The sequence below is a fragment of the Panthera uncia genome, chromosome E1 (assembly GCF_023721935.1).
Source record: "Panthera uncia isolate 11264 chromosome E1, Puncia_PCG_1.0, whole genome shotgun sequence".
Taxonomy (NCBI): domain Eukaryota; kingdom Metazoa; phylum Chordata; class Mammalia; order Carnivora; family Felidae; genus Panthera; species Panthera uncia.
The window spans coordinates 16,985,076-17,009,201 of record NC_064814.1 but is presented as its reverse complement, the minus strand read 5'-3'; the positions used below and the strand labels follow the sequence as shown (position 1 = coordinate 17,009,201).

Below are 24,126 nucleotides of genomic sequence, written 5' to 3'. Positions count from 1 at the left end.
GGAGTGGGGCTGGCCAGCCAATCTGGGAATGTAAAGGAGGATCAGGTTTCGGGGGGGTGTGACCTCAGGGTTGAGATACACTGTAAGCAGCTTGAAGTGGGGCTGAGTCATGGATTCCACGGGAAGACTTCGTCAGATGCCATGTGGAAACCTAATAATAAGGATTTTCAAGTGTTAGATTTGGTTACTGGAACTGGACAGTGGCAGTTCTGGTCTTACTCCGAGGGTAGGGGCCAGAGAGCCGTGAGATGAGAAAGACACAGAAGGCGAGAAGGTGAAATAAGATCCAGGATAATGGTTTCCTAGTTAAGAACTCAAATTCCCTGGCCTTACCCACAGAATCAGCTTCCTGGGGGAAGGACCCAGGAACCGACATTTAAAAAACCATAGGGAAACTTATCCTCTGCTGGTGGGCACCTAAAATAGCACGACCATTTTGTTTTGTTTTGTTTTGTTTTGTTTTTAACATTTATTTATTTTTGAGACAGAGAGAGACAGAGCATGAACGGGGGAGGGGCAGAGAGAGAGGGAGACACAGAATCGGAAGCAGGCTCCAGGCTCTGAGCCATCAGCCCAGAGCCTGATGCGGGGCTCGAACTCACGGACCGCGAGATCGTGACCTGAGCCGAAGTCGGACGCTCAACCGACTGAGCCACCCAGGCGCCCCTAGCACGACCATTTTGAAGCGCCGTGTGGCAGCTCTTTGTCGAGTCCCATGTAAACAATATGGCTCCACGTTCCAGGTATTTTCCCAACAGAAATGAAAACGTAGGTCCCAGCGAAAACTTGTACCATAAATGTTCATAGCTGCTTTAGTCTCATTTTCCAGCCCCAAACTGGAAAGTGTCCCTCAGCAGATAAATTATAGCATATCCACACAGTGGAACACTGTTTAGCAATATAAAAGGACAGACCATGATACATGTGACGATGTAGATGAATCTCAAAAACATGATGCAAAGAAGGAAGCCAGACACCCAAGAGAACCTAACGTATGAACTGGGTTTGTGCAATTTTAGAACAAACACAACGAACCTGTAAGTGGTTATGTGGGGGTGAGAGTTGGTGCGTGAGAAGATGCTTTGGAGTGATGGGAATGTTCTAGGGTGTAAGGGTGGTTACGTGGATGTGTATGTTTCTCAAGACTCGTTGAATCGTACGCTTAAAGTGGCTGCCTTAGGAGAGAAAGGAGAGCGTGTGCCAAAGAGAAGGGGAGCCCAGAGGTTTAGTGTGTTTGTGGGCTGAGGGGAGGGAGTTAGCCAGGCAGAGGAGGACCCGTGGGTCCTTGGAGACATGGTACCACCTGGGGGGCTGGGCAGTATCTATGAATATGGAGGTGGACGCATTGTCCCTGTATGGAGAAGTGAAGGGTGGGATTGGGCAAACTTGAGGAGAAAGGTAGGAATTTTGGGAGAGCTCACTCTGTCCCCTCTTATTCCTCCTCTGCCACAGAAGGCAGAATCGGGTGTGGAGGGAAGGAGGCCTTGAGGCAAGGAGTGCAAGTTTGAAAGAGGCCAACCAGGAAATAGACAAGTGTATCTCCTACAGCAGGGGGCCCAGTGGGCCATAGATGTAGAATGGTTTTTCCAAGAGTGACTGTAGTGTTTTCTTCAGCACAACTCAGAGCCTGAGTGGAGGAAAGGAGATTGCACAGTAGATTTTGGGGTGACGGATGGTAGAGCATATCTGCTGGATTATTAAAAGTAATTAATGATGGGGGCACCTGGGGTTAAGCTTCCGACTTCGGCTCAGGTCAAGATTTCGCGGTCCGTGAGTTTGAGCCCCGCGTTGGGCTCTGTGCTGACAGCTCAGAGCCTGGAGTCGTCTTCAGATCCTGTGTCTTCCTCTCTCTCTCTCTGCCCCTCCCCTGCTCGCACTCTGTCTGTCTGTCTCTCTCTCAAAAATAAACGTTAAAAAAAAAAAAAAAAAGTAATTGGTAATGGATGTCCAGGCTGGGCACGAATAGAAGTAGGAAATAAACTAACATGTAGTGATTGCTCCGTTCAGTCAATATATTGAGCACCCCTCTGTGCCAGGCACTGTTTTAGGTGTTCAGAATATGGCAGACAACAAAAGATAAATCCCAGCCCTTATGTAGCTAATAGTAGCTAGAGTCAGGCATTTATTTATTTGTTAAGTTTATTTATTTACTTTGAGAGAGAAAGTGAGCATAAGCAGGTGAGAGGTGGGGAGAGGGAGAGAGAGAATCCCAGGCAGCCTCTGCACCGTCAGCGCAGAACCCAACACGGAGCCCGTGAGATCATGACCTGAGCGGAAATCAAGAGTTGGACACTTAACCAACTGAGGCACCCAGGCTCCCCAGAGTCAGACAGAGTAAGTAATGTACTGTACTTCAGAGGTGGTAAGTGTTGTGGAGAAAAATCAAGTAGGGAAGAGGGGTAGGGAATCCTTGGGGCGGGGGGGGGGGGGGCGGTAAGAGGTGGTCATGGAAGACCTCTCTGAGATGGTGATATTTAATCAAAGACGTGGGCAGAGGGGGCAGCAAATGCAAAGGCCCTGAGGCAGGGACAGGCTAGACGGTATTTGAGGAATACAGGGAGGCCAGCTCGGCTGGAATAAGCAAGGAGGAAATAGTGGGAGAGCGTTAGAGGGTGGGAGAGTGGAATTGTGTAGGATTTGCAGGCCACCGTGTGGCCATTGACTTTTTGAGTGAGATGGGGACCACCAAAGGTTTTGAGTAGAGAGTACTCTGACTTCTGTCCTTAAAAGGATCACTGTTCTCTGTGTCAAGGCACAGACTTAAAGTCTTGACAAACATTTAATCCTATTTAATCCACCTAGAGATGCCTCATGAGGTTGGTATTATTATCTCTCTGGGGTTTTTCCTTTATTGATGAAGAAATTCAGGCCCAGAGAGATTAGATAATTTTCCTGAGGTCACTCGGCTGGTAACTGGCAGAGCTAGGATTTAAGCATAGACTCGGCTGAATCCAAAGGCCACATAGACTAGACTCCTTGAAAGGGAAGGGGCTTTGATGATGTTGGAGGGATATTGGGTGTAGGAAACAAAGTGATGATTATTATAGAAATAGACCCTCAAGTTTGGCGACCGATGAGATGTATTGGGGAGAAATGAGTGTCAGCAGAGTCATTGGAGCCTGTCTGCCTTCCAAGAGAATAGTGGGCCGTTAACAAAATAGGGTAATCAAGAGTAGAAGTTGATCTGAGGTAAAAGACGGAGGGCATGACTTTGGGCAGGTGGTAGCTGAGTTCTGGTAGGAAATAGTGGAAGTGTCCAGTTGATCCAGAAAGAAGAGCTCAGGAAATGGGGGCCCTGGACTCTCCCCATGTAGGCTGAAGTTACGGAGATGGGTGTGTTCTCTGAGAGAACTCAGGGGAGCACCCGGAAATGTTCCTCCCTGTTGGGAGTAGAGAAAGAGGGCGCCAAGAGGGGGGGGCCAGAAATCAGGCTGTGCAGGGCCACAGAGGCTGAAGGGCGGGATACCCGAGGGGCGGGGCGAGCCACAGAGTGGGAAGTGGCAGTGGAGGGGCTGCCTCCGACTGCGTGGTCTGGGGCAGTGGGCACGTGGGATTGCCCAAATGGTCGAGAAGCGGCAGAAAGGGTGGGTGGGGCCGTTGGTGGTGCTGGATGGAGCCACGAAGGCCCGTAGCTCAGGAGGGGAGCAGAGTCGAGTCCACGTGTGGCCCAGTCCCGAGGGAGAGGGCATGAGGTCCCAGACAGGACGGAATGGAGAACGAAGGTGAAAGAGGTATTCGTGGAACGACGAAAATTCACATCTTTTGGAAATAAAAATGTCCTTAGGAACTTGGGCAAAAGGAAGGGTGTAAACATCTGTTTTGAGCCATTTCTGTCCCGGGTTAAAAAGGAGGATTCGGGGCGCCTGGGTGGCGCAGTCGGTTAAGCCTCCGACTTCAGCCAGGTCACGATCTCGCGGTCCGTGAGTTCGAGCCCCGCGTCAGGCTCTGGGCCGATGGCTCGGAGCCTGGAGCCTGTTTCCGATTCTGTGTCTCCCTCTCTCTCTGCCCCTCCCCCGTTCATGCTCTGTCTCTCTCTGTCCCAAAAATAAATAAAAAAACGTTGAAAAAAAAAAAAAATTAAAAAAAAAGGAGGATTCAATTAGCACAGCAGTAGCAATGAGTTGTCACATAACCTCACCCACGTTTCTCTGGGTGTGAAGACTGGGCCGTTTCGGGCTCGAGCTGGAGCCACTAGGAAATCGGGTCCCGTCCAGCGTTTGTTCCCTGGGGAGCAGTGAGGAGGTTTCTTCCTGCCCAAGTCAGTTCCTCCTCTGAGATCCTTGCCTTTACCTTGAGTAACACCTGTTTTCGTGCTTGTGAAGTAACCTCCTCTCCCACCCCCACCCCCTGCTTTTTTTTCCTTCTGAAAGTAAAACAGCTTTATGAGATGGCTTTTATCCTTATCAGTCTCCATATAGATAGAGCGGTTTATTCTGGAGCAGTGTTTGTTTATAGCCTTATAGTTAGGCCAGGTTTCTGTTCACATGGCTGAATTGTTTGTTTACTTTTTTTTTTTTTTAAAGCAAGAATCTTGCCTGATACACATTCTCGTTATTAAACAAAAACAACCACTTTTTCACGTTGGGCTTTCGTTGCACATTTTCAGATGACGCCGCTTGCTTTTATTTTGCTGGCTTTCCAAATATTTTTATCTTTAACCTTTCACGTTACGGGAAATTTCGAGCGTCGGTAGAAGGAATAGCCAAGCGACTCCCCACCAGTCCCACATTCGTCTGTAACAGTTACCAGCAGGCGGCCAGTTTTTGTTGTATCTGCCCTCCCCACTCCCCATGTGGGTTTTTTTTTTTTTTTCCTGTAGTATTTTAAAGCAAATCTCAGATTCAGGCGATTCTTCAAGAAACAAACAAACAAATGGGGTGCCTGGGTGGCTCAGTCGGTTAAGCGTCCGACTTCAGCTCAGGTCACGATCTCGCGGTCCGTGAGTTCGAGCCCCGCGTCGGGCTCTGGGCTGATGGCTCAGAGCCTGGAGCCTGCTTCCGATTCTGTGTCTCCCTCTCTCTCTCTTCCCCTCCCCCGTTCATGCTCTGTCTCTCTCTGTCTCAAAAATAAATAAACGTTAAAAACAAACAAACAAACAAAAACCCTAGGGCCTAGGTCACTGCCGTCCCTCAGAAGCCAAGCAGCGCTTGCTCGCCTGTCAGAGCTGATGTAATTAATTAATGGTGGTGCTGTTACCTGGCCTACGACTCCACGCATGTTCCTCCCAGGGACCTTATTTTACCGAGTGGGTGGGAATGCTAAGCCGACCTTCCTCTCCTCTTAAGCCCAGAGAAAGCACAGATCCTCAACAGCTGCGTAGCTGTCCCACTGGTCAGCTCCCGCCGAGGGCCTGTGCCTTTACTGGACACTGAACCTGTCTGGTGCAGGACACGTTTGGGGACTTGAGGCCTCAGTGTCAGGTGACCCGTGGACGACCTCTCGAAAACCAGGAAAATCCGCAGCTGAAGGCAAGACCCTGAGAGTGAGCCGGTGCCCGTACGGCAAAGATAAGCCTGCGAACAGGACTCGAAATCCTGTCAGTCTCCGTGTCTCATTTCTGGTGAAAGTGCTAGAATCTGGCAGTGTCTCCTCTTCCTCTGTGTGTGTGTCTGTGACGCCTTGAAGCAGCTGAAACGGACAACAAAGATGCCTCCCGACTGCCGTGTTTTCTTTGGAATGTGGCATTCCTACTTTTCCTGGCTTGTGTGGCGCCAGGGCTGTGTAGAAGTAGCGGGTTATAATTGCACCTTGACTTTTTTCGGTGGGGTGAACGCCGCGTGTCCGTGTTTCCTGTCTCTTGCATCAGTCTGTTTGTACCGAGAAGCGATTAATGGGAACGATAAACGCAGGCTTACTAACTGAAAGTTCCTCCTGTTTCCTAAAATGTTTTTGGTTTAATGAATTGTTTGTTTGCCGCCCACAGACCACATGTTCTGTGCGGTCTGTGTGGCTTCTGTCACTGTGAACACCGTATGCTTTCATGTCAGAGCTGGGCTTGTAAAGCAGAGTCAACAGATGATAAGGCTTGAAAGCGTTTTCTTCATCTGAGAGTCCCAGGTGACTGGGGGAGTCAGGCAGCCGTCTGTCACCACATGCACAGCCGGTGGAGCCCGGAACCCTGTATCCAAAAATCCTGTCCCAATATTAGCCCTCCTTACCCCCAGCTTTGAAGTGGCGGATGGTGGGTCTGTGTAGCCCGTGGGGCTTTGGTTGCTGAGAACCCCCTCACGACTGAGCTGCCTCATGCCTGTGGACTTTAGCCCTGGTCGTGTCACTGTGTTCTCATGCCGCCATTGACCCCAAGGAACCAGGAGCGTCCTCTTGATTCGTGCCTGGGAGAATCAGGAGAGAGAGATAATGCTGTTTTTGACTACTGCAGATAGAAAATTGACTTTGGGAAAACCCTTTTTTTTCCAGTGTAAAAAGTACTGCCTGTTGTTATACAAGTTTTGGGAAATAAAAAAAAAAAAGAGGGGGTCATGTATACTTCCAACAAATATAATTCACAATTAGCATTTTCTGCCTTTCTGTTTTTTTCTGTGCATTGAAGATTTTCTCCCCAGTTGCATTAATACTCTATGTGTAATGTTATCTTTTCTCTTGAACATCATAATATAAAGATTTGTACCTTTTTTAAAAAATTTTATAAGGCCTTCTAGAAGCTTTGATTTTCTGCCAAGTGGCCAGTCCTTAACTGAGCAGAAATCAAGAGTCGGATGCTCAACTGACTGAGCCACCAGGTGCCTCCTATTTTGTGTTGCTTTCAAACTAGATTTTATAGAAATGGATCAAAGGGAATCAAGGGAAACAAGCCCTTGGAGGCTCTAAGATTGCCCTGTTGCTGCCCCAAAGGGGCATTCATTTACCATTCAACAAAATTCTTATCAACAGGAAAGTTTATTCTTAAGTCATCGTTTTGATTTTCCTAATGGGAGTACCTAGTACCACGCCAGATATCTGACAGGGTGATCATTTAGGTTTTAAAAGTCCTTGATATGTCAGATAGTGACAGTGTGACCCATTGTCCACCGTGGGTTGTGATTGGTTCTTCCTTCAATGTCCATCCCCCAAGTTATGTGCACATTTCTTTTTAAAAAAAATTTTTTTAATGTTTATTTTTGAGAGAGAGGAAGACCGAGTGTGAATGGGGGAGGGGCAGAGAGAAAGGAAGATCCAGAGTCCAAAGCAGGCTCCGGGCTCTGAGCTGTCAGCACAGAGCCAGACATGGAGCTCGAAATCACAAACCATGAGATCAGGACCTGAGCTGAAATTGGACTTAACCAACTGAGCCACTCAGGCACCACCCCCCCCCCTTTTTTTTAATGTTTGTTTGTTTGTTTGTTTGTTTGTTTAGAGAGCTAGCAGGAGCAGAGGAGGGGCAGAGGGAGAGGGAGAGAGAGGAGGAAATCCCTAACAGGCTCCACACTGAGTGTGGAGTCTGACGTGGGGCTCGGTCTCAAGACTGTGCAAGATCATGACCTAAGCTGAAATCAAGAGTCCAGTGCTTAACCAACTGAGCCACCCAGCTGCCCCTGTGTGCATGTTCCTTGACAGCAGTTTTCTTCTACTCTGTTCTCTATCCAGCCTCGGAGACCATCATAAGAGCCTACGTCTGTGTCTTTGGGTGTGTGTTTTCTAAAGTACCTTCACGTACATTATCTCATGTAGGTAAATTTAAGTTATTGGTGTCGCTCGTGAGTGAGTCCTGGGGGCTCTCTCGGAATCCTGATATTTTAGAGTCTGTCTGACGATGCCTTTGTTGTTCTTTTGCACAGATCCGGTTCTGCAGGTTCCAACGCATGTGGAAGAGTAAGTCTTCTGATTTGCTTAAGCACTTTCCTTTAATTCATTTTCTAAACTAGTCAATTAATATTTAGGAAGCTAGCTGTTGGGAGTACATTATGTGCATAAAGGTAAAGTATAATGAGAGTGCTGGAGACAGGAAGTCTTACAGGTTCTATGATCAGGAAAGGGTGGTCAGCTGCTGGGGTGGGTGGCAGAGGCAGGGATATTAAAAAGTCTGATGAAAGTCAAGTTGAGTTTTGAGCTTAAGCTGCCAAAGTCCTGCCAGAGGGTTTAGATCTCTCCCTCTTCACTGTGTCGCACCATGGAGGGGAAACATGGACGTGACCTGCTTGTGCGTTATGGCCCCAGCAGGAGCTCACATGATGGGACATCCTAAGTACAGAAAAGATTCAGCAACAGGTTTCTGAGTGACTAGTCAGAGCGCAGACTTCAGAAGCTTAACGTGACCAAAGACCACGTTGTATCTGCTTCGTGAGGAGCCATGTACTGGACACCATCCATCTCCTTGGCAGGTCCTGTCCGATGTCAGGCTTTCAGAGTCTGCTTTTATTGCCTCCAGTTTAAAAATAAATGTTTGTTGAACACTGAAGGTAGATTTGTCCTACCTGTTTATGTACTGTTCCATGCTATTAAATATTGATTATTAAAGTTCTGTACACAATTGACTTGGAAACTGGAAAGCAGACTTACTGGGTCCTTTTCACTTATTTATCATCATCCAGGATGCTTTGACCAAAAGACAGTTTACTCTTCTGTGGTTTTTCGCTTTTTTTTTTTTTTTGCAGGTTGCTTTTTTCTGCTCAAACATAGCCTGTCACCATAGGGATATTTTATTTGTGGCTAAAAGTGAAAGAGCCGTGGGTGGAATTGTCTTATACGCACACATCCTCCCCCTCCTCCCAATCATGGCTTTGCATGGCTTTGATATTTTGTTTTGTGCCCTGGGCTGTAATTTATTATTGATACTCATTGCTTAATCTCTAGGCCTGCCTTCCTCCCAGATCCCAATGATGGCAGCCTGTATACACTTGGGGGCAAGAATAATGAAGGCCTGACGGTGAGTGCATTTAGCTTCTTTGTGTTCTTCAGAGGTTCCAGACCAGTGGTCCTCAACTGTCGCACACCGAGATCACCTGAGAGCTTAAAAAAAATTCCCGGAGATCCTAATTCAGGAGGTCTGCAGTGAGACCTGGGCATCAATATCTTTTTTACAGCTCCCTAAATGAGCTTTTAACTGGCAGCCAGAATTCAGCAGCATTGATCTAGACCAGCAGGTTCTCAAGGCCCAGCCAACACGCTAGAGGGGTACGATACTCCCTTTAACAGCAGGGCTTACTCCGACTAGTGATTTCAAATTGGGGGTGGAGGGTAGTTTGCAGCCCTGCCCACCTCCACCCGAGCAGACGTCCCTTTACGAGGTAGGGGGGCAGGTGATGTTCCATTCCCAACTTTATCTGAGAATCTAGACCAGTGGTTCTCAACCTTAGGTACACATTGTAATAACCTGGAGAGCTCTAAACCAAACAAAAAAAGACTGAGTCTGGGTCCCAATCCCAAAAGCTTCCGTTTAATTGATCTAGGTCATCAGGAATTTTTAAAAGCTCCCTAGATAAGAGAATTTAGAAACAGGCCCACATAGACGGGCACCTGATTTCTGACAGAGGTGTGGCTGCAGTGCAGTGGGGAAGGGTGGTCTTTCAGCAAGTGGTGAGTCACCTGGGATATCCACGTGGAAAAAGAAGCTGAGCTCTTGCCTCACACCAGACACACACAACTCCGTTCCAGAGAGATTGCATGTCTAAGTGTGAAACGTAAAAACAAAACTTTAAGAAAAAAAAAGAAAGTAATGGAACATCTGCACGACCTTAGAGTAGGAAAAAATTTCTTGGATGAGATAAACAAAACAAAACAGAACCCCCCCCCCCCCGCCCCCCACTAATGAGAAAGGAAAAAAAATAGATATATTGGACTATATTACAATTAAGAATTTTTCTTTGTTAAGAGACACCATTAAGAGAGGCAGGCCACAATGTACTTGAAGTACACCTATGACTCCAACAAAAGATTCATAGAACTCTTGGACGCTGCTGGTGAAAGTGCAGCTTGGTATATCCGGTTTGGAAACTGGCAAAATCTCTAAAGCCTTATGACCCAGTTAATCCCTCCTGGGTCAGCGTGTACCCACAGAAGTGTCTGTGTCTATGTTCCCCAAAGGCAGGTACCAGATGTCCCACAGCATGATGCAGAATAACCAAAAAGTGAAAACTGTCCAAACAGCATCAATAGTGGACAGGATAAGTAAATTATGGGATAGTGATACACCTTCAATGGTCTCCACCAGTGAGGACCAACGGCCTGTGACACTACCCAGGAGCATGGATAAACCTCACCAACGGGAGGTTGGACAAAAGATGATAAACCAGAAAGGCTACACGCTGAATGATTCATTTATGTAAAGCTCAGAGACAGGAAAAACCAGCCTATGCTGTTTTGAAGTCAGGATAATGATGGCCCCGGGAGGGGATGATTGGAAGAGAAGGCGAGGGCTTTCGGAGCGCTGGAAATGTTTTGCTGCTTCATGGGGATGCTGGCTACATGGGCTGGTTCACTTTGCAAAACTTAGCTGAGCTGTGCACTCAGTGTGCTGTTTGTATGTTCTGCTTCGATAGGAAATATTTTTTCAAAAGCCTCCAAGTGACTCTGACGTGCAGCTAAGGCCGAGAAGCAGCGGTCTAGACTATAAGTGGCTGTGAACTCTGATTGGCATATTCTGACATTGTTTTATGAACGCCTGTGACTGGAACAGATGGGAGGAGGGCAAGCCTTGTGGAGAGGTGTGTGTGTGTGTCTCACCTCGAGCATCTCTCTCCACATTCCGGAGCCTGTTTCCGAAGCACTTTTTGCTAGACCCTGTGTGGGACTATCTGTAGAAGTTGTCTCCTATTTCAGCAGCCCTCTGGGATACAGGTGTTATCCCATATAAGACGTGTGGAAACCTCACCCACAGAAGTGAAGGAATGTGCCCAAGGCCAGAGCTTCAAGTGTTGGAACTGGCCTTGAGCTCTAACCTTCAAAGGATGCTTTGACCACCACCCTTCACGCCTTCCTGTGTTCCGGGAGCGAGCGGTGGGTTTCCCCCTTGGGCCAGGGAGTCCTGTAGAGCTGTTTAGCAGACGCTACAGGATTCCAGACTGGAAGCCTTGCGATGACTTTCTGATTCTCCAAAACACCTGACAAAAATCCAGTCAGTCACGACAGCCTCTCTTTGGCATTTGTCCTTTTCTAAGGCTTCATTTAAGTGTTGGGATAATGGGAAAATCCAAACGATTGATTATTTAAAGTTCTGTTTGTTAAAGCTAGAGAGAAATCTTTTTCTTTTTTGGAGAAAAAGATGACAGTGTGGTAGAAGCAGGCATATGTATAGAATAGTTTCAAGAACACAGAATGTTCCAAAAATAAAGTATACTGAAACGAATGTTAACCAGAAGAACCCCTCAGATGTCAGCTGTGTGGACTCAGAAGAATCAGTTTTCTGATGAAATGCAGTTGAAACATGTGGATTCCTTTGAGTTTCTTTTCCTGGCGCCTACCATAATTTCTTTCTAATACTGAAAAAGGCTTAATTTTCTGTGTTTTTCAGTAGAGAATTATTTTCTGAAGCAAACATCAGAACTTCTTTTTCCACCCCAAGCTCCTGGGTCACCCACATAATGCTGACTTCTCCTTTCCCTTCAAGCTTCAGCTGGGTGCTGGGGTCGCTTCTCTTCAGAATGAATCTCTTGGCTCGCACACACTCTGAAAACATGTCATTCCACTCAGCCTCGCTGGCTCTGGGTCAGTTTTCCAAGACAAGAGAATTCTTTCTGTCCACCCCTCCCCCCCCCCCCCCCCCCCCCCCCCCCGCCCCAAATTTCAAAGATTCTGTCACTCTCCATATTTGTGTAAGTGTTTTCAGCAAAGGTTTGTGTCTTCCCCAGAAGTGCTCTGGACAAGACACTCTGAGGGGCTCCTGGAGGGGACCCGGCGGCTGGAGTCTTGTCCACAGTGGATATGGAAGCCTAGGGCATCTAGGCCCCCCTTGTTCTTGGGTTTCCAGTCAGGAAGACTCCCGTCTACCATCAACACTGCTTCTCTCTTTTTCGCAGAATTGGGTAACAGAAAGACTACAGTAAAATTATAATAATTGCACAAGACTTGGTTAACTTATTTTTTCCTTTCCTTTTTTTTTTTTTTTTTAAAGAAACTTCCCTTTACCATCCCAGAGCTCGTACAGGCATCCCCATGCCGAAGTTCAGATGGAATTCTCTACATGGGTAAGAGTTCCTGTTTTCAACACCGAAACTTTGATCTCTTTGAAAACGAGTCCCAGGTTCCGGGACAATGGTGTGTCTGAGAGAGAGGTGTACAGTCAGTCCCCACCAACCCTTCTGGGAAAGGTCTTTCTTGCCTTGGTTGTGCTTGTTCACGCCAGGATCAGCTGACCAATTAAGGAAAGGTTCCCCCCACTTGGGAGCAGACTTGACACATTAATATGGTTACTCATTTAACAAGCTTTTTAGCTGCTGTGTTGACTTACCCCTGTGATTTAAAGATTGCAACATACCCAGAAGCAATTGGATGAAATTTAAAGTGAACACAAGACTCTGAGCCAAGAAAGGGAAGCCAGGTTCTGCCTATTAATTATAGGACTTTCTTAGTATTTCCTGCTATCAGAATATTGGATAAAACAGCACTTAACAGCTTGGCTAGATAAGCTGCCTTCATACCTATGGGGGTCACCTCTTTCAAAGCATCAGATCGCCTCTTTTCTTTTACCATGTTGCTGCCAAAATGTCAATAAAAATGCATTTGTAATACAAAGGAGAGCTGTGTTTATCTTGAAATCATAGTAGTAATAATATCCTGTATTTATACAGCAGCTTTCCTTCTGAGGAACTGAAAGTTCTTATTGCCTATTCATGCCTCGGGAGCTTTATGTGTGTTTCTGGGCATTAAGTGCAGGCTGGATTTTTAAGTTTTTGCCAGGGACGCTGGAGCTGTTGCTTTCTCGCACACCTTCAGAAAGAGGAAGTCCCAAGCCTTGAAATTCAGAGGAAGTGATCAACAGAGGCTTTCTTTCTCCCCTGGGCCTCGCTCTGGGCCCATCTGACCATCTGTGTCCCTGTTTTCTGTCTAGTCTTCTAGCTTTTGCCAGCAGCTCATCCCTTATGATGCATTTAGGATAGTGTGTTTCCATCATCTTCGTGTGGTACCCTCTTAAGTGGTTCATTAAACATATTTAAAATTGTGGCAGTTGCCCCATCCATCATTAAAGAGGTAACTGAGTTACGCAGACTGTAATGGTTCTTGAAGTAAGGGTGCCATGCCAGATGGAAAGGGCTCATGGTCACAGCTGTTGGGTGATGTTTTCACTCTATCTGCAGATCTTTTTCATATTAAGATTTTGTTGTTGAGAACAGAAAGTTATCGACAAGTTTCACATATGTAGACTAGGCATATACATTACATCTGTTAGAACTAAGTGTAGCTTTAGCAAATTCTGACGACCTGTGACCTTCCTGACATCCCTGTACTCTGCTTCCACGTTTCCCTTGAAAGAGGAACCTCGGCCAATAAGTTAGGAAGATACAAGTGACCACGTAAGGCCATGCCTTACAAAACGGAAATGCACACATTACGGTGAATGCGTTGACTTTCAGATGAGAGGCCCACGCTACGGACTCACTATCACCGGGATGATGTTCTGGTGTATGTTCCGTAGATCGTAGATGCATATGCTTTGAGATTCCCCAGGAGTGTTGTTTGGCTGTGCTGTCTGCCTGTTCATACCTTTTAATCAGCTGACCGAGGAGTAGGGTGTAGTGTGTGGCTGGCAAATAACTTGCTGGCTGGCGTCAGGGGCTGAGAAAAGTTCGGCCTCATTAGCACCAGGTTGCAACCGACTACTGCCCGGTCAGAGGTATCAGCTAATGAGAGAGATATAAACAGTGACGGTAGATCCTCTTAACATGTGGGCTCGTTAGTAGGGATGCGGAGATCTATGAATAATGGTTACCAGAGAGATGAACCCTTGGGTCCCTTTCTATATATAGATCCTAGTCTATGGGAAAAGGATTGTCCTTTATACGCCAGGCTTTTCATATATATATATATATATATATTTTTTTTTTTTTTTTTAACATTTTATTTATTTTTGAGACAGGGAGACACAGAGCACGAACAGGGGAGGGGCAGAGAGAGAGGGAGACACAGAATCGGAAACAGGCTCCAGGCTGTGAGCTGTCAGCACAGAGCCCGACGCGGGGCTCGAACTCACGGAGAGCGAGATCATGACCTGAGCCGAAGTCGGCCGCTTAACCGACTGAGCCACTCAGGCGCCCCTTCATATATATTTTTTAAGTTTATTTATTTTGAGAGGGAGAGCGAGCGGGGGAAGAGCAGAGAGAGAGAGGGGGAGAGAGAAAATCCCAAGCACGCCCCGTGCTGTCCGCACGCAGCCGGATCTCACGAACCGGAGCCAAAAGTCAAGACTCGGATGCTTAACCGATTGAGCCACCCAGCGCCCCCCCCACCCCCCGCCCCGAGGCCTTTTTATATTTAAGGCCACTAATCAAAGCAGTAAAATCTATGAGTTATTAGGTTAGTAGGTTTGAAGAAATTTTTAAACCATCATTAGGTTATTAAGTTATTATAAGACCCAGCGGCTCCACAAGTTTTATTATCTCATTTCCACTTACCTTGTCACCCTTGGAGCATCACGGGAATGTCTTCAACATCACAAGAACTTCAGGCCTCTCGGCACAGAGAACGTTTTGGCAGATACATTTTTTTCTCATATTGGATGAGCGTAAACCACAGCGTGTCCTCGTGACCTTTCAGGTAAAAAGCAGGACATTTGGTATGTTATTGATCTTCTGACCGGGGAGAAGCAGCAGACTTTGTCATCGGCCTTTGCAGACAGTCTCTGCCCATCAACCTCTCTGCTGTATCTCGGGCGAACAGGTAAGAGGGAACCTTTTATTACCTGCCAGCTGCCTCTTTCCAAAAAAGAACCCGAAGTAGCCTTTGCTCGGGGCTTCATTCTCTAGAAGGTCTCCAGATCTGTTTTCTCCAAATGCAGATTTTTCCACATTGTTCCCCTTTAGAAGACCCCACAATGGCTCCCCATTGCCTGAGGGATTAGCCCAAACCACCGCAGCCTGCAAAGCCTCCACTGACTTCCCTTTTTGTCCCCTGCCTGCCTTGGCTGTGTTTCCCTCACTCAAACATTTCCCAAGCAGTTCCCGGAAGAAGCAGTGCTATTTTTAAAGATGTTCAGTAGCGGGTCCCTCTCCGCCAGGTATGCACATTTTTGCCCTGATTTGATCGTGACCTTGAGGCCTTTTTTTGCAGTGAAAATCTTTTCCAGCTCAGCTGGGGCATCGGTTCTGAACCCTCTGTATTTTCTCTGTATTCACTTGAAAACTGAATGGTTTCTTCTTCAGCTTCTCTGTCCTGCATTATATTCAAGAAACTACTCGGGGTGCCCGGGGGTCGGGTTACCTCCACCAGATCCACAAAGTTCCCAAGGTGCTTTCTTGCACTTTTCCAAGTGACTGCAAGCACTGGTCTTCCTAATAGTGTGACCACTGTGTAACCTGGGCCATCCCTTTGCAGCTTCCGGTAGCATTTCCTTACTGCTCTTTCAGTCTCCACGGTGACCTGCCAGCCTCCAGCTGCCACCTTGTCCCGGTCAATGCTACATGCTTCGTTTTTTTGTTATGGCCCTACCCCACTTCTAGGTACCCTTCTCTAAGATCAGCTATCTATTGCTATATAACAAAGTACCCCATAACAGGTGGTTTAAAAAAAAAAAAACCATGATAAAAAAAAAAGTGATGTGCAATTAAAAAAAGAAAACAAAACACCAACACCACCATGATATTGATTCGGTGAGTCATGAGTTCAAGGGTGCAGTGTGACTGGCTTATTTCCGCCCCACATGCCATCGGCCGGGTTCACTCGTGTCTGGGACTTCAGTTCTCATCTACGTGGCCTTTCTCTTTCTACGTGGATGGCCTGGACATTTTACACACAATTTAGAGAGGATGTGTCTGTAGTAATTTATTTATCTTAAAGTGTATTTATGTATTTTGAGAGAGGGTGGGAGAGAGAATCCCAACCAGCATGGAGCCCTACACGGAGCTCGATCTCACGAAACCGTGAGATCGAGACCTGAGCTGAAACCAGGAGTCGAGCACTTAACCGACTGAGCCACCCAGGCTCCCCTTGTCTGCTGTAGTTTAGATACGGGCAGCACCTCAGCGGGAGCCGTGGCCCCTCCAGGTAACAGGCTGGTGTGTGTTCTCCAGAGTATACAATCACCATGTACGACACCAAAACCCGCGAGCTCCGGTGGAATGCCACCTACTTCGACTACGCGGCCTCACTGCCGGAGGACGACGGGGACTACAGTAAGTGCTCCCTGGTGGCTGTGCGAGGTTGGCTGGGTATTTGTGACCCATGAGGAAGCAGTCTCTCCTGGACGCTGGGTTTTCTCTTAAGGCACTCTCGATCGCCAGCTTCTGGGCTTCTGGTAAATAATTTGACAGTGTTGAAGGCCGGGGCCGGGGTGAGAAGTGTGGAGGGAAACCTCAGTGAAACAGGTGGGGAGTTTAGCCTGAGAGGAGGGAGGGGTGTGCTTTGGTGAGTCCCTCCGTGTCACAGAAGGAATGCACCAGAAGCCCATGGGAGGCAGAATTAAGCGTCAGCTGTGACATCGACAGCCCACCCCGTTTCTCTCGCAAACAGTCCCCCAGCTCAAGTGGACGCTAAAAAAAGGTTTTGCCATCTGAACACCGATACCTGAAAGTCTGCCAGAAATCTCCTCTGTGGGCAGACGTGGGCAGTGTCGGTGGTCAGCTTTGACTTTCAGCCTGATCAGTCCGTTCAAAATGATTGCTCTACAATATCAGAACCATAGGCCCCTCCTCTGGCTCTTTTCTCCTCCATATTTACTCTCACTAATTGAACAGAGTGCTGAAGAATCTCCCCAAGTAAATAGCCTTCCAGGGAGTGATCCTCTTTTATGTTTAAAGAGCAGGCAGCTCTCACTGTCTGCATCGTGTCATAGAGCCTGCACGGGTTCATTGGAAACCAGCGAAATTGTCGGGAGGATATCTGAGAATACTCCAGAAGTCTTGTTTCCTCTAGCTGAGTGACTGCCACTTGCCAGGAGAGAGAGAGGATGTGGTCACAAGGTGGGGTGAGACCGCATGCTTTGTTTATTTGATCTGTACAGAGATGTCCCACTTTGTGTCCAACGGCGATGGGCTGGTGGTGACCGTGGACAGTGAATCTGGCGACGTCCTGTGGATCCAAAACTACGCTTCCCCTGTGGTGGCCTTTTATGTCTGGCAGCGGGAGGGTCTGCGGAAGGTGATGCACATCAACGTCGCAGTGGAGACGCTGCGCTATCTGACCTTCATGTCTGGGGAGGTGGGCCGCATCACCAAGTGGAAGTACCCGTTCCCCAAGGAGACGGAGGCCAAGAGCAAGCTGACGTGAGTCTGGGTTAACTCGGGGGCAGAAGAGGGCAGCTGCGACCCAGACGTCCCAGTCCTGCTGTAGCGTAGCGTGCCAGGGCTCGAGGCACACATCTCTGAAGCCGTGGGGTGTATAAAGAGCCAAGACGGGCTTACTCAGAAAGCTCATAATACGTATAAGAACCGGGGCATCCCTTGATGCTTCAGAACTTTTGAATATTAAATAAATTAAAATCATGAGCAGGGATAATAAAGACACTGCCAGTATATAGCTACAGTACAATTTGGATATGTCTCAGCTGGCGGGAACTCGGGAGGTGTATTTGTTTTTTAACTGTGGTTTCTGGATTTTTGCTGTTACTGAAACATTGTAAAAATCGGGAAGAGTGTTACAGTGTGTACGTCTAAGACGCCCCAGGCTTGTGTTCGCCATCCCTGCCTGTTAACAACCTGAAACAAGGTCCCTTGGACTCACTGCCTCCCAGTCCCCACCTTACAGAGCTGCAGAAAAGAGCAAAGGGGACTGGAAAGTGTTCTCTGAGTTGTACACCTTTGAAACGTAAAATATTTGTTGAGAGAAGTTTCAAGAATTCAGTGGACGACCAACCCCAAAGTGGCTGTTGACAGAAACCAGAAGGGTCTGGAGGCGCCACCCCGACATCTTCATGCCGACACCACAGCCAAAGCCCAAGCCCACTCACCCCGGGGAATGGAAGTCTTACCCGGTTGGAACTTTCCGTGTATCCCTTGGCTCTAGCCATCCTGATTAGAGCAGTTGACTGTCTCTTAGGGCTTCTGTAGAACCTCTAGACTCCTTGAGAATCTGGAGAGAGAATGGCAGCTTGGTTGCTGGAGCGTGCTGTGGCCGGGACCATCTTATCTTAGAGGCTTTGCGACGGTTGCAAACATTCGGTCCTTCCCGGATGATCACCGCACATGGTTCTTTCTGCAGACATCGTGGGCATGCCGTAGTGTGGCCCTGCCATTTGCAGAGGAGGAAACCCAGGCTTGCACTTAGGTGACTTGTGCACATCTTTGTTTGTAGGCAGTGAGTGACAGCGGGGGCCTGCAGTCCGGGTTCCCAGGACAGTAGCTCGGCCTTTACATCCCCACCGCTCGGAAGGCTAGGGGTTAATCTGGTTATTCTTCTGAGTGGCATTTGGGGCTGGGATACTTCTCTCCAGAAAGTCCCCTTTTGCGGGATGCAGGAATTAAATGGCTGTGGAATGTGTGTGTCTGTTTGTCTCCTAGGCCCACCCTGTATGTCGGGAAATACTCTACCAGCCTGTATGCCTCCCCCTCCATGGTGCACGAGGGGGTCGCCGTTGTGGTAAGTCTACTTTGGGGGGCTCACAGATGCAGCCTCCTCCTAACTGCTCCTGTTCCATTTAGCAAAGATGACTCTGAGTTATAAGTGGACATCCTGTGGGTAAAGCATCAAGACACAGGTCTCAAATCCTCAGAGACAATCCCTGCCCGTACCACGTTCTACTTTGTGAGGAAAGATGCGTGACAAGAGCCCTGGTCGTGCCACTTTGCTTTCATGTTCAAGTCTAGAGTCCCCAGGCTGGTGTTCACGCCTTCCTCAGTCCAGTCACGCAGGGCCCTTCGCCACACTGCTGGCGTCTCTGGGAGAGTCGGATGGTCCATCTTCTCCCCGTTTCCAGAAGTTTCCTGTTCGCCTTTCTCCACCTTTGTTCAGGCGGCGCCTCGCGCTTCAAACGCTCTCCTTTCCTTTCTCCTGTCCGAAGCCTTCCCAACCTTTTGTGACCCGTCGAGGTCTCCTCAGACCTCGCCGGCCTCTTCAGACTGCTCTGTCTCTGCACGTTCGAGGCGTGATGATCGTGGCCGCTGGTCGGGTCCTTCCAGCACTGGAGCTGTCTGGTCGGCATCTCTTGTCTTCTCAGTTAGACTGTCGGCCGCTCCTGTGAGCAGGGCAGCGCCTGCACCCGGCTCCTGGCTGGAACTTGTTCTACCCTGGTCACTGTCACCCTGCGGACTCCTTCACTTCCTCCTCACAGGAGCCTCTGGGAATTCCACACGCCTTCCGCCTGGTTCCCAGACCTAAGAATTTTAAAAGATGGCCACGATATAGGGCGCCTGAGTAGCTCGGTCAGTTAAACGTCTGGCTTCGGCTCAGGTCATGATCTCATGGTTTGGGAGTTGGAGCCCTGTGTCAGGCTCTGTGCTGACAGCTCAGAGCCTGGAGCCTGCTTCAGATTCTGTGTCTCCGTCTCTCTCTGCCCCTCCCCCGCGCACACTCAGTCTCTCCAAAAAATAAACATTGAAAAAAAAAAAAAAATAAGACGTCCGTGATAAAGATGTCAACACGGCCTTGTCACATGTCGAAGGAGGGGCCTCTGCCGTCTTAGGGCCTTTGTGTCTTGTTCCGACTGTCCTGGACCAGCCCCACACAGAAATCCCTTCCCTGGAGGGTGGCCGTCCCTTGGGTGCTCGTCCGCAAGGGCTGCCACAGGCCTCACTCCTGTTCTGTCTTCACAGCCCCGAGGCAGCACACTTCCTTTGCTGGAAGGCCCCCAGACTGACGGGGTCACCATTGGGGACAAAGGGGAGTGTGTGATCACGCCCAGCACAGACCTAAAGTTTGACCCTGGGCTCAAAGGGAAGAGCAAGCTCAACTACTTGAGGAACTACTGGCTTCTGATAGGTAAGAGTGGGTCTCTCAGCTCCTCAGGCAATGGCGTGCTGCCCCCTGGTGGACAAAAGCCCTCCGTGCTAGTTACTGTGGTTAATGCGCTGTGCTCAGTTCAGGTCCAAATTAGTCTTTTCAGACCTGGGAACAGTTTTACCCCCAAGGAAAATAAATAGAGTAGCTGTGTTACCAAGTCACTTCTCAAAAATTGCTTAATGTTACAGAACTCAAGTACCGACTAACATAAAATTCGTGCAGTTATCTGGCACGCTGAACGTCTTCCATGTCGGGCATTGGCAGTAAGCACTTTAGAACCCGTCTCCTTATTTCTCACAGCGGCCCCTTGTGAGGTAGACACTCTTGGCATTTCCACTTATGGGGAACCAGGGCAGCTCCTATGGAAGAATTCCCTTGGGGTTGGTGTGGGAGCCAGGGCTGGGGGAGGAGAGGGTTGGAGACCCGGGAAGGATTGGGTGGGGTGAGGAGTCTGGTTCAAGGCTAGACTTGAGTCAGGGAGCCACAGCACAAGTCCCTGGTGTGTGTGGGGGGGTGGGGATGGGGGTGGGGAGGTGGTCCCTTTTCCTTTCTCTTCCATTTGTTGCTGTCCTTGCTAACGGCCCTTGGGTTGAATTGGGGGTCCTGTGAGCCACAGAGATAAGTTGAGATGACACCCGAAGGCAGTGAGTGTGACAGATGAAGGCAGTCACGTGAGAGGAGCTGTGTCTCTGGCAAGTGTCCCAAGCAATTAGAGCAGGACAGCGTTTTCTTGAATCTGATTTGCCTTCCTGTGCCCTGTCTCCCCCAAATCTGCTGACTGTCAGCCCCAGAGGTGGTGAGAGGTGAGGATGTAGCCTTGTGGGAGGGAAAGAGGGGCCGGGGGTTGCCGAGGCCCAGGGGTCATGGGGGCCCCCCCCCCCACCCCCACTACCCCTTTCTCTCCCCTGCCCCCCTACTAGCAGCTGACTGGAATGGAGGAGAGAGAGGGCAGTGCCAGAGGCACAGGGAAGGGACATAGAGCGGCGTGGGCCCAGGAGGCCTCAGGATCTGTCCCGCAGTGGCATCCGGACGGGGGTGTGTAACTGGGTGCTGCAGACAGGAGCCTGAGCGTCCTGGAGTCCCGATCGCTCCCTTCGTGGTTGTCCCGGTCCTGTTCTTCTTTGTTCTTCCTGACTCCCTGTAGCCACTTTCTTCTGGTTATTTTTACAGAATAATGGGCAAAGGAGATAACAAAGTAATTCTACCTTTTTTTTGAACAAAAGTAGTTTCAAGAGCATGTGTGAGTGGACCCAGGTGAAGAAAAAAAATAGCTGATGAGTGGAGGCTATTAAAATCACAAGGTCACTTAGTTTTATGTACCAGTTAAGGGATACATAAATTGCCCACCAGTGGTCACGAAGTGAACAAACTGTTGGAAACTAAGGAAATGTGTATGTAAGAGTATAAAAAACATGGGGAGAAAGAGTCTTCATGGCTAGGTTGCAAAAAGATACCCTTTTTAAAAAAAAAATTTTTTTTTAATGTTTATTTTTGAGAGAGAGACGGAACATGAGTGGGGGAGGGGCAGAGAGAGAGGGAGACACAGAATCCGAAGCAGGCTCCAGGCTCTGAGCTGTCAACACAGAGCCTGATGCAGGGCTCGAACCCACAAACTGTGAGATCATGACCCGAGCTGAAGTCAGACGCTTAACTGAGCCACCCAGGCGCCGCAGAAAGATATCCTTTTAAGATGTAAAGGTTGTCCAAGTAAGACAACTGAGAAACTCAACAAAGTATAAAGAAGTAATTAGGGGATCCTCTCACACCTCTGAAGTCCCCTTGAGGAGCTCCAGAGCCAGTCATTTTTAAATAAGGCAGTGGAACGACTTGACCATCTCTGCATAGACTCAGGGCCACAGGTACAATAACATACGCTCTTTTACGTCCAGCCTTGTCCTTTGATTTGGTGTTTGTGGAGGACATTAAGGATCGTCCCTCTTTCCCACTGGTCTGGAAAATAAACTGAGTCCATTCACCTTGAGTGGCACAGCCTTAGGGTTTCCCCCGAGCAGTGGCCCTAACCCGGACTGCCCTTGGCTTCTCCTGGGGGCTCTGTCACAGAAGCACGTGTGACCCCTGCAGATCCCAATTCAGTAGGTCTGGGGCAGGGCCTGTGCTTTTTGCTCTGGAGCCCAGACATGGTGATGGGGACAGATAAACCACTAAGACCAGGTACTGTTTGTACACGTTTGAGGATCTCATGATTGGCCTTGTGGAGCCGCTGGTTCGGAGTGTGCAGGATGAGATTCCTAAAGGCCCAGATTCGGGAGAAGTAGCCCTGGAGGAAGCGGGCTGCGGGCTAATCAGGGCTGCAGTGGTCTGTTGTGGGGGAAGTTGCAGGGTTGGGGGAGGCCCCCGCAGCACAAGGCGGCATGTGGAAGGCACCCTGCTTTCCCCTAGAGCGAAGGTTTCTCATTAGTGAACCTCAGAGGCACCGGGAGAAACTCACATTCAGATCCCCGGGCCCCATCAGCAAGTCTGATCTCAGGGCTGAGGTAGGTGGACCCCACCTGAGGACACCCTGCTTCACGGCAAAGCATGTCTCACGGTCCTCACCTGGCGATGGTTTAAAACAAAACAAGGTTTCCCTTAAAGAGCAGTCTTCTCTTGTAGATAGAGAACTGACCTAAAGATAAAGGTTTTTTCCAGATCAAGGAATGTACACAGCTTGGACTAGTTCTTGCTTATTTTTGTCTTGGAAATACAGATCATAAAATCTTTGATAGGTTTGAGAGAACAGTGGAGGGATCCATAGGGTGAGACCCGAATCACAGTGAAAGAACAAAAAAGAAAGTATGTCAGGGGGCTGACAGCCCATCGTGAGAGTGAACTGGTTCTTCTGGGTAGTTAGTACAGGAGTCATTTGATGTTAGAGCTAAACAGACTTTCCCCGCCAGATCAAGTCCCAGTTGCTTATTTTATATTCAACTTTGTCTCTCTTACAGTGAAATGCACACAGTAGGCGCTCAGTCAGTGTGTAACATGTACTAGATAGCGTGGAGAACAGGGAGTGGGCGCTGAGAGAGCCGTGACCCTCTGCTCCCCAGCAAATACACCGTGTTTCTCTTTTATGCATAATTCACCACTTCCCAGGATGGAAGTAGATTATCGGAATAGAACTCCGCCTGAGCAATTTAAATATCAAGGGGGGAACGTGAGCCGCGTAGTAGAGGGATATTACAAGGCAACTGGGGAGAGCTGCGTGAATTTTTAATGAAGCTTCATGATGCTTGGGCAGCATACAGCCTAAAGTAGGAATTACCCACACAAGTCACTCTGCACACGTCTCGAAGGTCCTGATTCCTCTCATGACAAGGACACTTCTTTGTCCCTCATTATGAGATTCAGAATACTGTATACGTGCCACCGAGTAATCAAATTTCTGTCTCGAGATTTTTCTGGTAATTGCCTGTCGTTTTCTCTCACTTTACAAATGTGGGTGTTTGCGCTGTGGGCCCCTCAGCGGGGAGCCACTGTAGGCTAAGCTTAGCGTGGGGGGGCTTTCACCGTGTGGGGGGGGCTGCTCTCATGGAAGGCTTGTTTCCTCTCGTAGGACACCATGAAACCCCCCTGTCTGCGTCTACCAAGATGCTGGAGAGATTCCCCAATAATCTGCCCAAACATCGAGAAAATGTGATTCCTGCCGATTCAGAGAAGAAGAGCTTTGAGGAAGTGAGTGGGGGCGTAAACAGTTCCTGGCTCCTCATGTGAGGTGTTGGGGGCTAAGGCATTTGCCCTTGGCTTTAGAGCTTACGGTGAACTCGGGAGGGGAGAGGGATGCTCGGGAATCCGTAGCACGCATCACCCCATGACAGACTGCTGGGGGGTTGGTGCTGAGGGCTTAGTGACGGCTGTAAGAAGGGTGGAGGGATGGGGGGGGGGGGTCTGGCTCGGTGGGAGAGAGGCAGAGGGCACTGGAGGGAAGAGAGCAGCAGAGATGAGGTCCTGGAGGTGGGACTGACCTTGCCTGGGCACCTCTGGGGCCGATACCTACTCCGAGGCCACTGGGGGGGGGAGTCGTGAGAAGTGGGGCCGTGTCCTACAGAGGAACCATGTTACCAAGGTTCCCTGGCACGTGGCAGTGGAGCAAAGGGTTGATGAAGAGAG

At 48.8% G+C, this 24,126-nt stretch overlaps 1 protein-coding gene across 2 annotated transcripts in view; it reads left to right on the top strand.

Moving 5' to 3' along the window:
* Positions 1 to 24,126, top strand: part of ERN1 (endoplasmic reticulum to nucleus signaling 1) — an 83,150-nt gene that overhangs the window by 37,780 nt on the left and 21,244 nt on the right. For both annotated transcript variants that reach the window (XM_049637645.1, XM_049637644.1), the window contains exons 3-11: positions 7,776 to 7,809; positions 8,791 to 8,863; positions 12,047 to 12,119; positions 14,686 to 14,808; positions 16,158 to 16,259; positions 17,087 to 17,348; positions 18,582 to 18,660; positions 19,833 to 19,998; positions 23,573 to 23,691. In XM_049637645.1, coding sequence (XP_049493602.1) covers positions 7,776 to 7,809; positions 8,791 to 8,863; positions 12,047 to 12,119; positions 14,686 to 14,808; positions 16,158 to 16,259; positions 17,087 to 17,348; positions 18,582 to 18,660; positions 19,833 to 19,998; positions 23,573 to 23,691 — 1,031 coding nt within the window. The remainder of the gene's footprint in view (positions 1 to 7,775; positions 7,810 to 8,790; positions 8,864 to 12,046; positions 12,120 to 14,685; positions 14,809 to 16,157; positions 16,260 to 17,086; positions 17,349 to 18,581; positions 18,661 to 19,832; positions 19,999 to 23,572; positions 23,692 to 24,126) is intronic.